General features: G+C 42.5%; 3 protein-coding genes across 3 annotated transcripts in view; 2 read left to right on the forward strand and 1 right to left on the reverse strand.

Annotated features, from left to right (window-relative positions):
• The window catches only part of LOC309550236 (uncharacterized protein), a gene marked incomplete at both ends in the record, with an annotated part of 809,557 nt that overhangs the window by 178,040 nt on the left and 613,306 nt on the right, over positions 1 to 18,211 (forward strand). Inside the window, 2 exon segments of the mRNA XM_082250647.1 lie at positions 4,789 to 5,150; positions 5,319 to 5,625. Coding sequence (XP_082106773.1) covers positions 4,789 to 5,150; positions 5,319 to 5,625 — 669 coding nt within the window.
• The window catches only part of LOC309548769 (uncharacterized protein), a gene marked incomplete at its 3' end in the record, with an annotated part of 166,469 nt that overhangs the window by 112,381 nt on the left and 35,877 nt on the right, over positions 1 to 18,211 (forward strand). The gene's annotated exons all lie outside the window — the stretch shown is intronic.
• Positions 1 to 18,211, reverse strand: part of LOC309548765 (uncharacterized protein) — a gene marked incomplete at its 3' end in the record, with an annotated part of 203,203 nt that overhangs the window by 25,922 nt on the left and 159,070 nt on the right. The gene's annotated exons all lie outside the window — the stretch shown is intronic.

Below are 18,211 nucleotides of genomic sequence, written 5' to 3' on the forward strand. Positions count from 1 at the left end.
GGCACAGATCTGGCCAAGGTTACAAAAAGATTTCTGCTGCACTTAAGGTTCCTAAGAGCACAGTGGCCTCCATAATCCTCAAATGGAAGACGTTTGGGACGACCAGAACCCTTCCTAGAGCTGGCCGTCCGGCCAAACTGAGCTATCGGGGGAGAAGAGCCTTGGTGAGAGAGGTAAAGAAGAACCCAAAGATCACTGTGGCTGAGCTCCAGAGATGCAGTCAGGAGATGGGAGAAAGTTGTAGAAAGTCAACCATCACTGCAGCCCTCCACCAGTCGGGGCTTTATGGCAGAGTGGCCCGACGGAAGCCTCTCCTCAGTGTAAGACACATGAAAGCCCGCATGGAGTTTGCTAAAAAACACCTGAAGGACTCCAAGATGGTGAGAAATAAGATTCTCTGGTCTGATGAGACCAAAATAGAACTTTTTGGCCTTAATTCTAAGCGGTATGTGTGGAGAAAACTAGGCACTGCTCATCACCTGTCCAATACAGTCCCAACAGTGAAGCATGGTGGTGGCAGCATCATGCTGTGGGGGTGTTTTTCAGCTGCAGGGACAGGACGACTGGTTGCAATCGAGGGAAAGATGAATGCGGCCAAGTACAGGGATATCCTGGACAAAAACCTTCTCCAGAGTGCTCTGGACCTCAGACTGGGCCGAAGGTTTACCTTCCAACAAGACAATGACCCTAAGCACACAGCTAAAATAATGAAGAAGTGGCTTCACAACAACTCCGTGACTGTTCTTGAATGGCCCAGCCAGAGCCCTGACTTAAACCCAATTGAGCATCTCTGGAGAGACCTAAAAATGGCTGTCCACCAACGTTTACCATCCAACCTGACAGAACTGGAGAGGATCTGCAAGGAGAAATGGCAGAGGATTCCCAAATCCAGGTGTGAAAGACTTGTTGCATCTTTCCCAAAAAGACTCCTGGCTGTATTAGATCAAAAGGGGGCTTCTACTAAATACTGAGCAAAGGGTCTGAATACTTAGGACCATGTGATATTTCAGTTTTTCTTTTTTAATAAATCTGCAACAATGTCAACAATTCTGTGTTTTTCTGTCAGTATGGGGTGCTATGTGTACATTCATGAGGAAGAAGAATGAAGTTAAATGATTTTAGCAAATGGCTGCAATATAACAAAGAGTGAAAAATTTAAGGGGGTCTGAATACTTTCCGTACCCACTGTATACTATACAATCAGACCACAATTGTCTGCGCAGTGAGACTAATACGCCAATATGCGCTAAATCTGATAATAATAAAAATGTTTAAAAAGCAAAAATCATCTCTCAGAAAAAACTATACATATGGTTAATACGGCTGGGATTGTACTCTCGTTACCCTTTAGCATGAAATGTAAAACATTTAAGGAAGTACATAAACAATATTGAATAATAATCAAATAATTAGCAAGGCATATTTACCATATTTAAAATGGCAGCTAGCTTAGAATGGTCGTTATCAGAGTCCTTAAGATGGCTGCATTTCCAAGATGGTGGCCAATTAGGGAGGAGTTTCATTTGGTGTCCCTCAAAGGTTCAGATACATGATGGAGCAAAATGGAGTCTGTGTAGATGAGTCTATGCATAGCTGTAGTAGCGTGTGTGTTGTATGTGTGATGTATATTGGGCAAAATGTCATGTGTCATGTGTCTCTCTCATCTGGACTTTTATATGGTATAGAACAAAGGACTATTAAAATTACCATAAGTTAAACCCAGAAGGAGTAACATGATCCCCATTGGTTGGAACATCGTATTCATTAACTGGTGATGTCATAGGGTCACACCTCTTGGTTGACTAGTATATTAAAATTAAATAAAGATTTCTCCATTTAAGACTATTATAAAACAACATAAAATGTAACCATGCTCTCATCTATTATATGTCCATTTAATATCCACCAGGTATCCGAATAAAGATTAAATCTGGTAACACCATCTTAATATTTAATATATCTTATGTAATATATATATATATATATATATATATATATATATATATACTGGAAATGACTTTCTAACCTAAGACTTCAACTAGTAGCAGTCAGTCACAGTCACCAGAGATGGCAGTCTTGCATTGCCCTTAGCTTTGGCATATAGCAATATAGCAGCATTATTTATCTTCAAATAAACTTTGCACCTTATATTGATAAAGAGGTAACAATTCAGACCTCCTAGAGCCTAGCAAGGCTACAAATGTTTATGATGCTTTCTTCAACTTATAATTTACAAATGTTTACTGAAGCCTCTCTTGACATACAGATAAGATACCTTGGTATAGCGTCTTAGACTTATATCTAAGGAAAGTCAACAGACTATTTATTTATTACCTTAGGTCAACACAGCATGTCTGGGGTAAACCTGTTGAATAGGCACTTTTAAAGGAGGTTTGAACTTTTAACAACCTTTAACAAAATTGACGCCACTGCTCAACATTTCTATGTAAAATAGAATATCTATATATTATATAACTATGCCAAAATTCAATTTTTCTTTTATTTAATGTACCCAATAACCCTGACAAAACATACCCAAAAGAGGAGCTGGGAATAACGCAGAGAGACGAACTGGATGCGTTTTTTTTTATATTTCTCTCCCCAGTGCATGAAAGATGACACAGGGGAGACCCACTAGAAGGACATCTGTACTGTACTCAAAATGCAGGGGGTCCTTGCAGGCCCAAATCTGTCTGGGGAGTGGCCCTGGCTTGCACACTGAGGAGGAGGAATAGTTCACACTGACACTGTCTAAGGATGAAACTTACTGCTGCCTGAGAGTGACATGATACAGAAAATGGGTTCAGAGATTATGGACATGATGGAGATGGTCAAAGGCTAAGGACACAGCTGACAGCAAAGGCTTCTCACCTAGCCATGAATCTGTACAATGATCTGTGTATGGGGGAGGGGAGGGAGGCCACTGTGGTTTGCTCAGTACACACACACACAAGTGTGTGTGTCCCTGAGAATGGCTGCTGCTCGCCCCCCACCCTCACAAAAAACAACACAGAAAAAGCCCAGCTATTGTCGTTTCCCCAGAGATGGAGCTGCAGAGAGCCCAAATTTCACAGTAGACAGGTTCCTCTGCTTTCATGAACTCCAGCTTCACATGTGCTGCAGAGTTTAGCTCAAGAGAGCCCTGCCATATTCATCTTCACCTCTACTAGGCTGCCCACGCCCCCTCTCCGACACCCGTCCAATCAGAGAGAGGCAAACACCACCTGACCTCCTCGCATACTAAATCCATTGGAAAGGAGAAGGCAGGGGGAGGATCTGATAAAGCTCTGAAGTTAACCTGTGTGTTACCCCAGCGCTGTGGGGGTTTTACAATGCATTGCAGAGCCTAGGCAGAAGACGAGACGTACACTCAGTACTTTGCGGCGCAGCGGCAATGCGATGCCGGCCAGCATAGATGAGAGGCACGGTGGTGTCACCCTCCCCCTGGTGGACACCCTGGTGTGGACCGCTCCCCCCCCCCCGCACCCCCCTTGTGGCACCTCTGACTCTATGTTGTACATTACATACTCCTGACCTCTGCACTATATACTTTGTTGTACATTACATACTCCTGATCCCTGTACTATATACTATATGTTGTACATTACATACTCCTGACCTCTGCACTATATACTTTGTTGTACATTACATACTCCTGATCCCTGTACTATATACTCTATGTTGTACATGACATACTCCTGACCCCTGCACTATATAATCTATGTTGTACATTACATACTCCTGATCCCTGCACTATATACTATATGTTGTACATTACATACTCCTGACCCCTGCACTATATACTCTATATTGTACATTACATACTCCTGACCCCTGCACTATATACTCTATGTTGTACATTACATACTCCTGACCCCTGCACTATATACTTTATACTGTACATTACATACCCCTGCACTATATACTTTATGTTGTACATAATTCCGAAACTATATAGTCCTAACTTTTGTATCCTATATAATAAGTTGTACATTACATAGGCCTTACTTCTTTTGCACCCATTTTCTACCAGCTGGACATTTTATATCTGATGATATTATGGGAGGACAGACTTTTACATGTTGATAATAATGTGATAACATCCTCAAATTTTGGAACCTTAAACAGAAAGTGATATTTGGGGAGTAGTCAGTAACCCAATGATGGAGGTCTTCAGAACCGGTCTAGTCTTCATCCTCACTCTCTGACCTCTGGTGGGGCTCAGCCCCGCTTTTATTCATGACTAAATCATGGACTAAATAAGGAAGTGCAGGACTTCTTGTGTTGGGAAGATGGCAATGAGTGATAGAGGGGGAGGGGGACACTCGTCCTATAATCCCCTCATCACTGTCACTCCTATAAAAGACAGTTCTCGTTGTTTCCTCACTCTCTGACTAAGGTCCATGAATAAAGAAATGAACTGGTAGGAGATCAGAGGACCCATTTACTAGTTACCTTGAGGGTGGAATTGTAAGATCCTCAGAGACAAAGCTGCCTGATGTGAGCGGAGTCCTGGTTTAGGGGAACCAATCTGCTGATGTCTGGTAATAATCTTTGTATTTCTATTTTAGTACATGGACGGGAGATGAGGAAAACCTCAGAGGATTCTCTCACTTTGTCTCCAGACTGTAAAGTAGAAGATGAGAACATCACACAGTATAGTCCAGGAGAAAACCCGGCTACCTCAAATGTCCATCCGGCACCACACAGTGTAGATGGACCATCGTATTCCTCTTATCCTGAGGAACCTCAGACTGTGAGGAACGGTCCCGTCCTTCCAACAAAGAGGTTTTACTGTACTGAGTGCGGGAAGTGTTTCCAGTTTAAATGCAATCTTGATGTGCACAAAATATCTTGCACAGGTGAGAAGCCATATTCCTGTCCTGAGTGTGGGAAATGTTTTTCAGACAGGTCCAGTCTGTACCTACATCGGAGATTACACACAGGGGAAAAGCCATATTCCTGTAATGAGTGCGGGAAATGTTTTTCACGAAAGTCCCATTTAATCATACATCAGAGATCTCACACGGGGGAGAAGCCATATTCCTGCCCTGAGTGCGGAAAATGTTTTTCAGACAAGTCCGTTCTTTACAAACATCAGAGATCGCACATGGGGCAGGAGCCACTTTCCTGTTCTGAGTGTGGGAAAAGTTTTTCACAGATGTCCAGTCTTGCCAGACATCAGAAGTCTCACATGGATGAAAAGACTTATTCCTGTCCTGAGTGTGGGAAAGTTTTTCCAACAAAAAGACATTTTGTTATTCATCAGAGATGTCACACGGGGGAGAAGCCATATAACTGTCCTGAGTGTGGGAAAGGCTTTTCACAGAAGTCCCATCTTCACACACATCAGCAACTGCACACGGGGCTGAAACCATTTTCCTGTTCAGATTGTGGGAAATGTTTTGTACGAAAATCAAACCTTGTTACACATCAGAGGTCTCACACGGGGGAGAAGCCGTATTCCTGTCCTGAGTGTGGGAAATGTTTTTCACAGAAGTCCATTCTTAACACACATCAGAGATCTCACACGGGGGAGAAGCCGTATTCCTGTCCTGAGTGTGGGAAATGTTTTTCACAGAAGTCCAATCTTTACAAACATCAGAGATCTCACACAGGGAAGAAGTTACTTTCCTGTCCTGAATGAGGGAATTGTTCCTCACTGAAGTCCTGTCTTCTTGTACATCAGGGATCCCACACAACCCTTGAGATGTATTAGTGCCCTGAGTGCGGGAAATGTCTTCTATATGAATGTTGGTAGACATGTGGGGAAGAAGCACACCAAGATATACACCTCAGATATACTCCATGGCTGATCTTCATCATGTAAGAAACACTTCATAAGGAGATCAGAGATCACCAAAGACATGGATGAAGTGTTGTGCTGTGTTGGCCATTGATGGCAGTAGAAAAATAAAAATGGAGTCTGTGGCGGAACCGCGTGGCACCCCGACTAGGTGCTTCCTGCCTTCCAAACCGTGATTCCTGCCCTCCAAACCCTTCCGGGCAGACTGAGAGCTAATAGCAGCCCCTTTTACCCCAAACATCGTACACAGACAAGATGTGAGGTAAAATCCAATGGAATGAATGTTTATTGAAACTCAGACACATACTTCATACCGTACAGGAGGACATCCCCTCCTGATCATATTACCCTAACAATACAAACTGTAAATAAGAATATATTTAACATAACTAACGAACAGCCAACATAAACTACGCTACTCCCCCTCTAGCAACTGATAACTTACAGTGATATACTTAACATGAGCTAATTAATTGGTCACTTAAACCAGCCTAGGTGGAGGGGACAATACTAGCAGACAGACAGGGACAATGGGAGAGATCTACTTACCATAAACACGTTATAGCAGGAGGCCCCAGTGGTTTGAGCTGATTACATAACACCTACAGTCATTGCTGGTTTGAGGCACTGAGGCCCCAAATATGGAAATGGAACCTCCAGTTCCCGGAGTCTGTGTGTTTTGGGGAGACATTAACATGAATCAGAAACAAGACCACTCCACGGATCCCCCAGGCATACACCTTCCAAAGAGTAGTGTTCCCTTAAATGTCAGGGCCCATAGTCACTGGGTAAGAGGCTCACTCCCAGTCCTCTCCAAAAGCCTCTGTCCTGGTTAGGTCTGTCACAGAGTCATTACCTTTCATTGGCTGAGTGCATTTTGTAGTGTGAGCTTTCAGAAACATTTAGAGGTCTATTTAAAAATACAAAAATAGTTGAATCAGTGTGACCAACATTCGCCCAGCTGTGACAAGTTTTGGCAAAATTTTATATGATTATTGGCTCCATCTAGTGGCCATAATGCTTTATTGTACTATTTTTACTGATGGGGGGTATTTCAGGAAAAATACGGTAATATGGCCACTAGATGGAGCTGGTGATCATAGGAAATCACTGTGGTAATTAAAATACAGCCAGAATTTTTAACAGCTGAATAAATGTTTGTCACATTCGTCCAATGAATTTTCTGTAAATCAGGGAAAATAAAGAAGGGAGGTTAGTGAAAGCAGCGCAGATTACACACACTACACATTGTTAGTTACATGGTTAACCCTTTGATTGCCCCTAGATATTAACCCCTTCCCAGCCAGTGTCATTAGTACAGTGACAGTGTATAGTATTATTGATCAATGTATTAGTGTCACTAGTGATGTCAGTGTCAGTTAATGCCCCTCCCAGTGAATGTCAGCTAGCGCCAAATTGTCCACCACACTATTACAGTCCCACTATAAGTTGCTGATTACCACTATTACCAGTTTAACGTCAAAGCTGTGTAAATTCCACGATAGTTTGTAGACTATAACTTTCATTTAAACCAATTAATATACACTTCATGGGATTTTTTTTTTTTATACCAAAGACATGTAGCATAATACAGTTGGACTTAAACTTATACAGACATTTAGATTTTTTTTTTTTTGTTGTATAATTTTCTGTTTATTGGATATATTTTATAATAGAAATATTGTTTTTTTTTTTTGTTTTCTTTTTTTTTTTTTTTTTTTCAAAATGTATGATTTTTTGTTTATATAATAAAAAATAAACCCAGTTGTGATTAAAGGCCACAAAAAAGCTTTATTTGTGCGAAAAAAATGATATAAATGTCATTTGTCTACGGTGTTGCATGACCACACAATTACCAGTTAAAGTAGCGCACTGCTGAATAGCAAAAAAAATGCTCTGGTCATGAAGGGGGTAAAACCTTCAAGAGCTTAAGTGGTTAAACCAATCATTCATTTAAAACTAAAAATGTGCATTTGGCCATTTGATGGCGCTAAGTATAATAGAAATTGGTGTCATCACCCGGGCTCGTCGTCCTCCTGCTTCAGGGGGTGTGGCCAGATGGGCACCTTTCTACACATATGGTGGACTTGTCCTAAAGTGCGCCTCTTTAGGATGAGGGTACACTCTTATTTTTTCAGGTACGACGGTCATTGTTACCAAAGATGCAAGTGTTACCCTACTGAATAAACCAGTAGAAAATGTTCTGAGACACACACAGACCTTAATATACTTCATGTTCTTCCCCATGACTAAGCTCCGGGGGCGGAGTAAAACATGTTGGGGGCGTGGCCTGGTGTGAGCTCAGGCTGAGGTTCTCATACACCTTAGGACTCCATGGATGTGCGGCACCAGCGATCTTTCCTCTCTTCCTTAATATACTTCATGTTCTTGGCGGCCAAAATTGCTATTGGGACCGCCTGGAAAAGCCCAGATATAGACATCGTCCTAACGAAGTGTAAGCTCACATGGATAATGCTAAATGAAAGAATTGTTTGTGTCTTCCAAGACAAACAACCCCTCTTCTACATAATATGGTCTCCTTGGCTCCCCCTATCTGCAGGTTCCAGACACAAAGTGCTGACTCCAGGAATGGCTGGCGGTAGATCCCCGGACAGACGTACTTTTCTTTCTTTCTTTCAGTTGCAGTTTTTGAGTCGCATGTCCTTAAAAAAAGTGCACTGCTAACGTCTCAAAAGCACCTGAAAAGTGCCAAAAAAGTGCCGTGTATGTAAACGATCGCCTTGTAGAACAACCCATTCAGTTTACAATAGAAATAAAAGGCAAAACATTTGTGTATACCGTATGTGTGTGTATGTGTGTATATATATACAGGTGCATCTCATATATACAGTTCACTGCTGTTTCTCCTCCCCCAGTTCTTAGGCAGCTAAGAAAAGAGAAGAATGTAATGCGTATATATATATATGTATATATATATTTATATATAGATACACACATCTGTATACCTTTTTCCCCTTTTTTATAAGTGATCCCATTCCTCTGTTCTCAGCTGCCTAAGAGCTGGGGCAAGATAAACAGCAGCACCCTGATCTTCCCAGTGAACGGCTGTGCAGGGGGCGGTGTGTCAGGATAAGACTGATCATTGGAGGAGAGTAGGCTGAGTTCCCAGCACAGCTAGAGAATGTGGCACAGCAGGGACATTTCTGGAATATAAAATGTTGGGTACTCTGTAAAACACCTAAACATACATATTGTGAAAGCAGAGGTCCTGGAGAATAAAAGGGTGGAAGTTACATTTTATATGTCACATGGTAATAACCCAATAGTTCATCAATGGTAACTTTCAGTAACAAATACAATAAATGTAATAATAGAGTACATACAGTGTTTTATTATTTTTTTTAACTTTTTATTTTTTGGTAAAATATAAAAGATGAGGTTGTGCTGAGTAAATAGATACCCAGCATGTCCAGCCTTATAATTCTGTGTGCTGATGAAATGATGACTAACTTTGGTATCCAGAAATGTCCCATAGATGGCGCTTTAGAAGCCTTTCCAGGTCCTGTGTGTAGAGGGAACTCTGAATAATGGATGTAGAATGATCGCTCTCACTCTGGCATGCATGGCATTATGTAATATGTGCAATCAATGTTTTTGTTTTATGTTTGTGTGTACACGGGAACAAAGATTTTGGGGCGGGGTTTTCGTTTTTGGGTGTAATTTTTTTTTTACTTTTATTACTTAACTTTTTATCATTTCATAATAGACCAATAGCCCCCCTATGTGATAGCATTTTATTGTGACATGTTCTCTTTAATGAGATATCAGGAGTCTATCTGCCCTCTACTGAAGATAATGGAGAGCAGATCATTCTCCAGTCACAGCTTCTCCAGCCACAGCGGTCAGGAATGATAGCACTGAACCCGGAAGTCACCTAATACACATCGCTACCGGGTTCATTCTAGCTAGTCTGGTCTTTCTGCATTCTACCCAGTGGCATCCAGCATGCCACCAGCTAATCACAGCTGTTGTGAGCCATAGAAAGGAGATTGAGGACACATAGGAGAGGCAGTGGGGGTGGCATATAAAGGAACCAATGCCCTCCATTTTCCTCCTGCAGCCACTGCATGCTGGTAGGAGGGAGTAGCTGGCTTTCAGTGGCTACAGGAGAAAAATAGAAAGAATTGGTTCCGCTATATGCAGACCTGCTGTTCCTCGTATCTAGTCAAACCCAATGTGACAGGGGAGCATTAGACTGGGTCACTATTGAGACCTCTGCAACCCCTGTAGTTACACTTCTGCTTGCTGACATTGCTAGTACAATTTAGCTCAGGAATGGGCAAGCTACGGCCCAGCGGACCTTTTAATCCGGCCCGCGGAGCGCGCAGCCACGGACCGGTACCGTGGATCAAACGGTATTGGGCCGCCCGAGGAACTTGGGCAGTGGCGGCCGGGGTGCACAGAGAAGTGCGCCCGAGCCCGCCCATTGTGTGACAATAGCGAATGAAACTTTGCTATTGTCACACGGATCCTCCTCCTGCTTGGCCGAAAGGCAAACCCCATGCCATTGGCCGAGGAGGAGGCGGGAGGACGGAGGACTGAGGAATCGAGACGTCGGGGGACTGAAGAGAAGCGCTGCCTGAGGTAAGTGCACATGTCTCGCGGGGGGCGCACTGGTCTCGCGGGGGGTGGCATATCTGCATTGAAAGGGGGCACGCTGGCATATCTGCATTGAAAGAGGGCATGCTGGCATATCTGCATTGAAAGGGGGCCCCCTGGCATATCTGCAGCGAAAGGGGGCACGCTGGCATATCTGCATTGAAAGGGGGCACGCTGGCATCTCTGCATTGAAAGGGGGCACACATACACACCGTCCATCTACTCTATGGTCCGGCCCCCGGGTCCAATATATGAACCCATTGCGGGCCTCGAGTCAAAAAGTTTGCCCACCCCTGGTTTAGCTGCTGCTAGGAGGTGGGACACCGCTTTTCTTATATTGCTGCTTAAAACCATTTTTGAGAAGTGAAAGATGTAGGTGAGGCTTTGTGTGGCTGTGGTCTGTGTGTGGGCGGGAACACAGGGGGCCCGATGATCTCCTATTGTCAGTCCACCCCTGCACCCAACTTTTCTGCTAGCGTGGCTCTCCCATATTTAAGGACTGGACTAACCACAGGTTCCCCTAAGTATGGAGATCAACCGTCCTGGCCTCCACCCACTGACTTCTAGAAGTTTCTCTAAACTCCCAGAACCAGGGGGAGACACCAGAGATGCCTATGTGAATCAGCCACAAAAAACAAAGAAGGGGAAGGTGAAAACCCTAGTGCATAATCAGTAAACACAGAATGTATTAATATTAAAAGCAACCAATAAAATGCATGCTAAAAAAGGTGCAGAAGTATATAGCATGTACATACAAGGATTCACAAGGCAGAAAACCCAAGTGTTTCTGCAACCTCACATAAGCATGCTGTAGACAATTCTCCTTACTGCAGCAGGAAATTTCATTTTTGAAATCAGAGATATTTAAATTATCTGTTAAACAAACTCCAGCAGGGACTGCTGCAATGCCACTGCCACAGAGGACCCCCAGAAATGACAGATGGGTTACTGTAGGTTCTGGAAGACTTAGAGTGGTGGATAGAAGACATGTCCCACAGTCGGTGGTTCTCCATAATTCATTTGCAGCACTCTCAGAATGTAAGGACAACATGGATATGGACTCAAGCACAGAGGGTGAGAAACCATCGACTCCTATGTCTAATGTATGCAAGACTGCAGCCAAGGACAAAAAAGATAACGTGAAGTCTCAAAGGAAGCAGCTGTTGCTGGGTGATTCAATCATAAGAAGTGTGGAGCTTAAAGAAAATGGTTTTGTGAGATGTCTCCCTGGTGCTACTGCTAGACGAGATAGAAGACGTATTATTAATATTGTTAAGCAAGCAAAGCAGGAAGGGGACGTGGATGTTCTTGTCCATCTAGGGACAAATGACCTGGCTTGCAATGAAGTGTCAGAGGTGAAAAAATCTTTTATCACACTTGGTAATGACGTACAGGATTTTGCATCCACCATTTCATTTTCTGAAGTTCTGCCTGTGCATAATGTTCAGAATGATAGGCAGAGGCGCATAAAGGAGTTCAACATATGGCTTAGTAAATGGTGTCAAGAGCAAGGATTTGGCTTTGTTTCTCATGATAGCTCTACTTGGAATAGAAAGGAACTGTACAAAAAAGATGGTTTGCATCTTTCTCTCAAAGGAACAAATGTACTTAGTGAACAACTCCAAGAATTTGCGAAAGAGTATTTAAACTAGGAAGGGGGGGGGCAAAAGAGTGGAAATACAAGAGTCAAATTGCCCCCCGAAACATTGCCAGAACAGGTCAGAAGCACAGAGGTTAAGAAATGATAAGCTCAGAGTCCTGTCTACAAATGCTCGCAGTTTAGGTAAAAAAATCAATGAACTTGGGTCAATAATGGCATCTGAGAATGTAGATTTAGTGGCTGTTACGGAGACATGGTTTAATAAAAGAAATGACTGGGACATAACCATACCAGGATACTCTTTATACAGAAGAGACAGAGAAGGCAAGAAAGGAGGAGGAGTGGCCCTGTATGTGAAAGATAGCATTAAATCTAACCTAATACAAGTTGGTGAGGCCAACATAGAGTCAGTTTGGGTTACGTTGCAGTTTGCTAATCATGCAGTAACTCGTGTAGGTGTGATATATAGACCACCTGGTCAAGTTAAAGAACTAGATGATCTACTAGTTGAAGAAATAGCTAAAATGACAATGAAAGGAGAAGTTATCATTATGGGAGATTAACACAAAATAAAAGCAATGTGGGACTTTGAATGAGGTGTGTCCAGCTAGGAAAATTAAATTATAAATGTATGGTAGAATAAACCAGATAGGTAGAGATATAGTAAATCATTTATTGAAAAGTCTATGGACCAAATATAGGTAGGACCACAGTATTCACTATACAAATGTATCCCATGGTAGTGGGAATTACATAAATGAAATACATATGGGTATAAATGATCTAAAGACAATAATAATGGTATTCAGATAGTACAATTACATTTGATACATTCTGGTATATGGTATAGCACGTAAAAAAGGGTCAAAAAATAAAGATACATAATTAGCATTTGTAATAGATGGATTGCCTGTATATAACTCAACGCGTTTCGTGAACACAATTCACTTCGTCAGGAGTAGGCAGTAAAAGTAAGTACAGTTCAAAAATCTGAAAAAAGAGAAATGCATAAGGTATATCACGGAATAGTGAAATAAGATATAATGTAGTGATCAATATCTTATTTCACTATTCCGTGGTCTGTAGGCTCTCCTTGGGTCCCTACCATATGTATCCCCTATATTACTATGTATATTTTGCTTATGATACTTACCCATATAGCGTTCATATTCTTACAGACCTACCCAATTACTATGGTTAATTTCTGAGATCCCCCCATGTTTGAGAGCCGCCTTTCCTATTCTACACTTCATACACCTGCTCGATGCACGTGGGTTTCGCTCCCTCAGCTCCCGGGTTGGACATATTCCCGAGCAATCTGGTTACCCCTTGAAAACCTATACTGATATCGCACTGTAAGTTACATCATTGTCAGGTGCCTCAGGTTTACCGGCTTACAGGACATATATTGTTATTTACCTTATGCATTTCTCTTTTTTCAGATTTTTGAACTGTACTTACTTTTACTGCCTACTCCTGACGAAGTGAATTGTGTTCACGAAACGCGTTGAGTTATATACAGGCAATCCATCTATTACAAATGCTAATTATGTATCTTTATTTTTTGACCCTTTTTTACGTGCTATACCATATACCAGAATGTATCAAATGTAATTGTACTATCTGAATACCATTATTATTGTCTTTAGATCATTTATACCCATATGTATTTCATTTATGTAATTCCCACTACCATGGGATACATTTGTATAGTGAATACTGTGGTCCTACCTATATTTGGTCCATAGACTTTTCAATAAATGATTTACTATATCTCTACCTATCTGGTTTATTCTACCATACATTTATAATTTAATTTTCCTAGCTGGACACACCTCATTCAAAGTCCCACATTGCTTTTATTTTGTGTTAATCAAATTAGGGATGGAGACTCTTTTGGTCAGGAGTCTCATTTAAAGTCCCACTTTCCCTCCCCTTGCTTCATTATGGGAGATTTAAATCTTCCAGATATAAACTGGAAAACCAAAATAGCAGGTTCTACCAGGAGTACAGATATTCTAAATTCCCTACTGGGGTTGTCTCTGCAACAAGTGGTTGAGGAGCCAACCCGGAGGGAGGCCATTTTGGATTTGGTATTCACAAATGGGGATTCGGTATATGATGTCATTGTAGGCGAAACCTTGGGATCTAGTGATCACCAGTCAGTGTGGTTTAATATAAGAACTGTGAAAGAGTCACACCACACAAAAACAAAAGTTTTAGATTTTAGAAAAACAGACTTTTCAAAAATGAAATTAGTCATAAATGAGTCCTTATCAGACTGGAATGGATTACATGGAGTCCAGGAGAAATGGGACTACTTAAAAGGTGCATTATTGAAGGCAACAGAAAATTGCATTAGACTTGTCAGTAAAAGCAAAAAAAGGAAGAGACCACTGTGGTACTCAGCAGAAGTGGCCCAAATCATTAAAAATAAAAAGCTAGCATTTTGTAATTATAAAAAAACCCAGAGCAATGAAGATAAGGAAATCTACAAGATTAGGCAGAAAGAGGCCAAGCAAGTTATAAGAACTTCTAAAGCGCAGGCAGAAGAAAAACTAGCTCAGTCTATGAAAAAGGAGGATAAGACATTCTTCAGATATATAAATGAAAAAAGGAAATTAAAACAAGGAATAACTAAATTAAAAACAAAGGACGGAAGGTATGTAGAAGAGAATAAAGGGCCAGCCGACTGCCTTAATGAATACTTCTGTTCAGTTTTTACAGAAGAAAAAGAAGGAGAGGGACCTCCACTTGAAAGGATGACTAATGAATCGTTTGATGCATGTGTCTTTACAGAGGAAGACGTTCTAAGATTGCTGTCTAAAGTGAAGACAAATAAGTCACAGGGTCCTGATGAGATACACCCAAAATTATTAAAAGAGCTTAGTGGTGAGCTGGCAAAACCATTAACAGATTTATTTAACCAATCATTAGTAACAGGAGTCATCCCGGAAGATTGGAAATTGGCAAATGTCGTGCCCATTCACAAGAAAGGTAGTAGGGAGGAATCGAGCAACTATAGACCAGTGAGTCTGACATCAATAGTAGGCAAATTAATGGAAACCCTATTAAAGGATAGAATTGTGGAACATCTTAAATCCCATGGATTGCAAGATGAAAAACAACATGGGTTTACTTCAGGGAGATCATGTCAAACAAATCTTACAGATTTTTTTGACTGGGTGACTAAAATAATAGACGGTGGAGGTGCAGTAGACATTGCATATCTAGATTTTAGTAAGGCTTTTGACACTGTCCCACATAGAAGACTTATCAATAAACTGCAGTCATTGAGCATGGACTCCCATATTGTTGAGTGGATTAGGCAGTGGCTGAGTGACAGAAAACAGAGGGTTGTAGTCAATGGAGAACATTCAGAACAAGGTCATGTTACCAGTGGGGTACCTCAGGGATCTGTACTGGGACCAATTTTGTTTAATATCTTCATAAGTGATATTGTAAAAGGCCTCAATGGTAAGGTTTGTCTTTTTGCTGATGACACAAAGATATGTAACAGGGTTGATGTTCCTGGAGGGAAACGCCAAATGGAAAAGGATTTAGGAAAACTAGAAGAATGGTCAGAACTCTGGCAACTGAAATTTAATGTGGATAAGTGCAAGATAATGCACCTGGGGCGTAAAAACCCAAGGGCAGAATATAGAATATTTGACACAGTCCTGACCTCAGTATCTGAGGAAAGGGATTTAGGAGTAATTATTTCAGAAGACTTAAAGGTGGGAAGACAATGTAATAGAGCAGCACGAAATGCCAGCAGAATGCTTGGATGTATAGGGAGAGGTATAAGCAGTAGAAAGAGAGAAGTGCTTATGCCGCTGTACAGAACACTGGTGAGACCTCACTTGGAGTATTGTGCGCAGTACTGGAGGCCACATCTCCAGAAGGATATAGATACTCTAGAGAGAGTTCAGAGAAGAGCTACTAAACTAGTACATGGATTGCAGGAAAAAACTTACCAGGAAAGGTTAAAGGACCTTAACATGTATAGCTTGGAAGAAAGAAGAGACAGAGGGGATATGATAGAAACTTTTAAATACATAAAGGGAATCAACTCTGTAAAGGAGGAGAGCATATTTAAAAGAAGAAAAACTACCACAAGAGGACACAGTTTTAAATTAGAGGGGCAAAGGTTTAAAAGTAATATGAGGAAGTATTACTTTACTGAGAGAGTAGTGGATGCATGGAATAACCTTCCTGCAGAAGTGGTAGCTGCAAATACAGTGAAGGAGTTTAAGCATGCATGGGATAGGCATAAGGCTATCCTTCATATAAGATAGGGCCAGGGACTATTCATAGGATTCAGATATATTGGGCAGACTAGATGGGCCAAATGGTTCTTATCTGCCGACACATTCTATGTTTCTATGGTGTAATACCTATATACCCTCTTCATGGTGTACTATCTATATACCCTCTTCATGGTGTAATATCTATATACCCTCTTCATGGTGTAATATCTATATACCCTCTTCATGGTGTAATATCTATATATACCCTCTTCATGGTGTAATATCTATATACCCTCTTCATGGTGTAGTATCTATATACCCTCTTCATGGTGTAGTATCTATATACCCTCTTCATGGTGTAATATCTATATACCCTCTTCATGGTGTAATACCTATATACCCTCTTCATGGTGTAATATCTATATACCCTCTTCATGGTGTAATATCTATATACCCTCTTCATGGTGTAATACCTATATACCCTCTTCATGGTGTAATATCTATATACCCTCTTCATTGTGTAATACCTATATACCCTCTTCATGGTGTAATACCAGTGGTGGGATTCAGCCGGTTCTCACCGGTTCTACAGAACCGGTTACTAAACATGTGGCAGTTCGCAGAACCGGCTTACTGCTACTGACCATCTGTGATCTGTCCTGTGTCCTGGCTGCGGCGCTGCTCTCTCTGCCTCTGTGTGAATCTTGACTGTCCTGTCTGTGGCTGCGGCGGCACTCTCTCTCTCTGCCGGGAGCACTGGTTGCTAGGCTAGAGGCCGCCTAGCATCTAGCAACCAGTGACGTCACCAGGCCTTCTGACTCTGAGCCTCTTCTCCTCCAGCCAGGCCGCCTCCCAGTCCCCGCCTCCACCAGTGGCGAATCCAGGGCGGGGGGGGGGCATCGGGTCAATTGCACCCCCCGAAAAAAATATTACCCATGGCACTTACTGTGTAACTCTCCAGTCCATGGTCCTTTCTCCCCAGCAGGAACAGGCCAGCAGCGCGGCGGAGCTGAAAGCTTCTCTTGTAGTCCCGCCGCCGCGCCGCTGGCCTGTACAGCAGCCGCGGCCCGCCCGCAGTGAGTGCACTGGTTGCTATGCCAACCGCCGATTGGCGTCTAGCAACCAGAGACGTCACCTCGTCGCCGGTCTAAGGAGTGGAGGAGAGCGATGCCCCAGCATCCACAGCGGAACCTCCGAGTCCTTCCTCCCGCGCTGCCTGGCTCCACCCACCTCCTCCCTCCAGGCTCCAGCAGCTTCTCTCCAAGCAGCCAGAACCGAACAAGCTCCAAGGAGAAGAATCTGAGCAGTGAGCAGTCAGTGACTGTGATCTGTGACACAGAGTGACAGTGACTAGTAGTACAAAAGTAAGTACAATTTAATGGATGTATTTAAAAAAAAAAGCTCTAGAAAAATGATTGGGGGCAATGCTGTGGCACTCTGGAATGATTGCGGGCAATACTGTGGCACTCTGCAATGATTGCGGGCAATGCTGTGGCGCTCTGCAATTATTGGGGGCAATGCTGTGGCGCTCTGCAATTATTGGGGGCAATGCTGTGGGCACTCTGCAATTATTGGGGGCAATTCTGTGGGCACTCTGCAATGATTGGGGGCAATGCTGTGGCACTCTGGAATGATTGCGGGCAATACTGTGGCACTCTGCAATGATTGCAGGCAATGCTGTGGCACTCTGCAATGATTACGGGCAATGCTGTGGCACTCTGCAATGATTGCGGGCATGCTGTGGGCACTCTGCAGTGATTGGGGGCAATGCTGTGGCACTCTGCAATGATTGCGGGCATGCTGTGGGCACTCTGCAGTGATTGGGGGCAATGCTGTGGGCACTCTGCAATGATTGCGGGCATGCTGTGGGCACTCTGCAATCATTGGGGGCAATGCTGTGGGCACTCTGCAATGATTGCGGGCAATACTGTGGCA

Source organism: Pelophylax lessonae, assembly GCF_965119305.1.
Source record: "Pelophylax lessonae genome assembly, chromosome: 3".
Taxonomy (NCBI): Eukaryota; Metazoa; Chordata; class Amphibia; order Anura; family Ranidae; genus Pelophylax; species Pelophylax lessonae.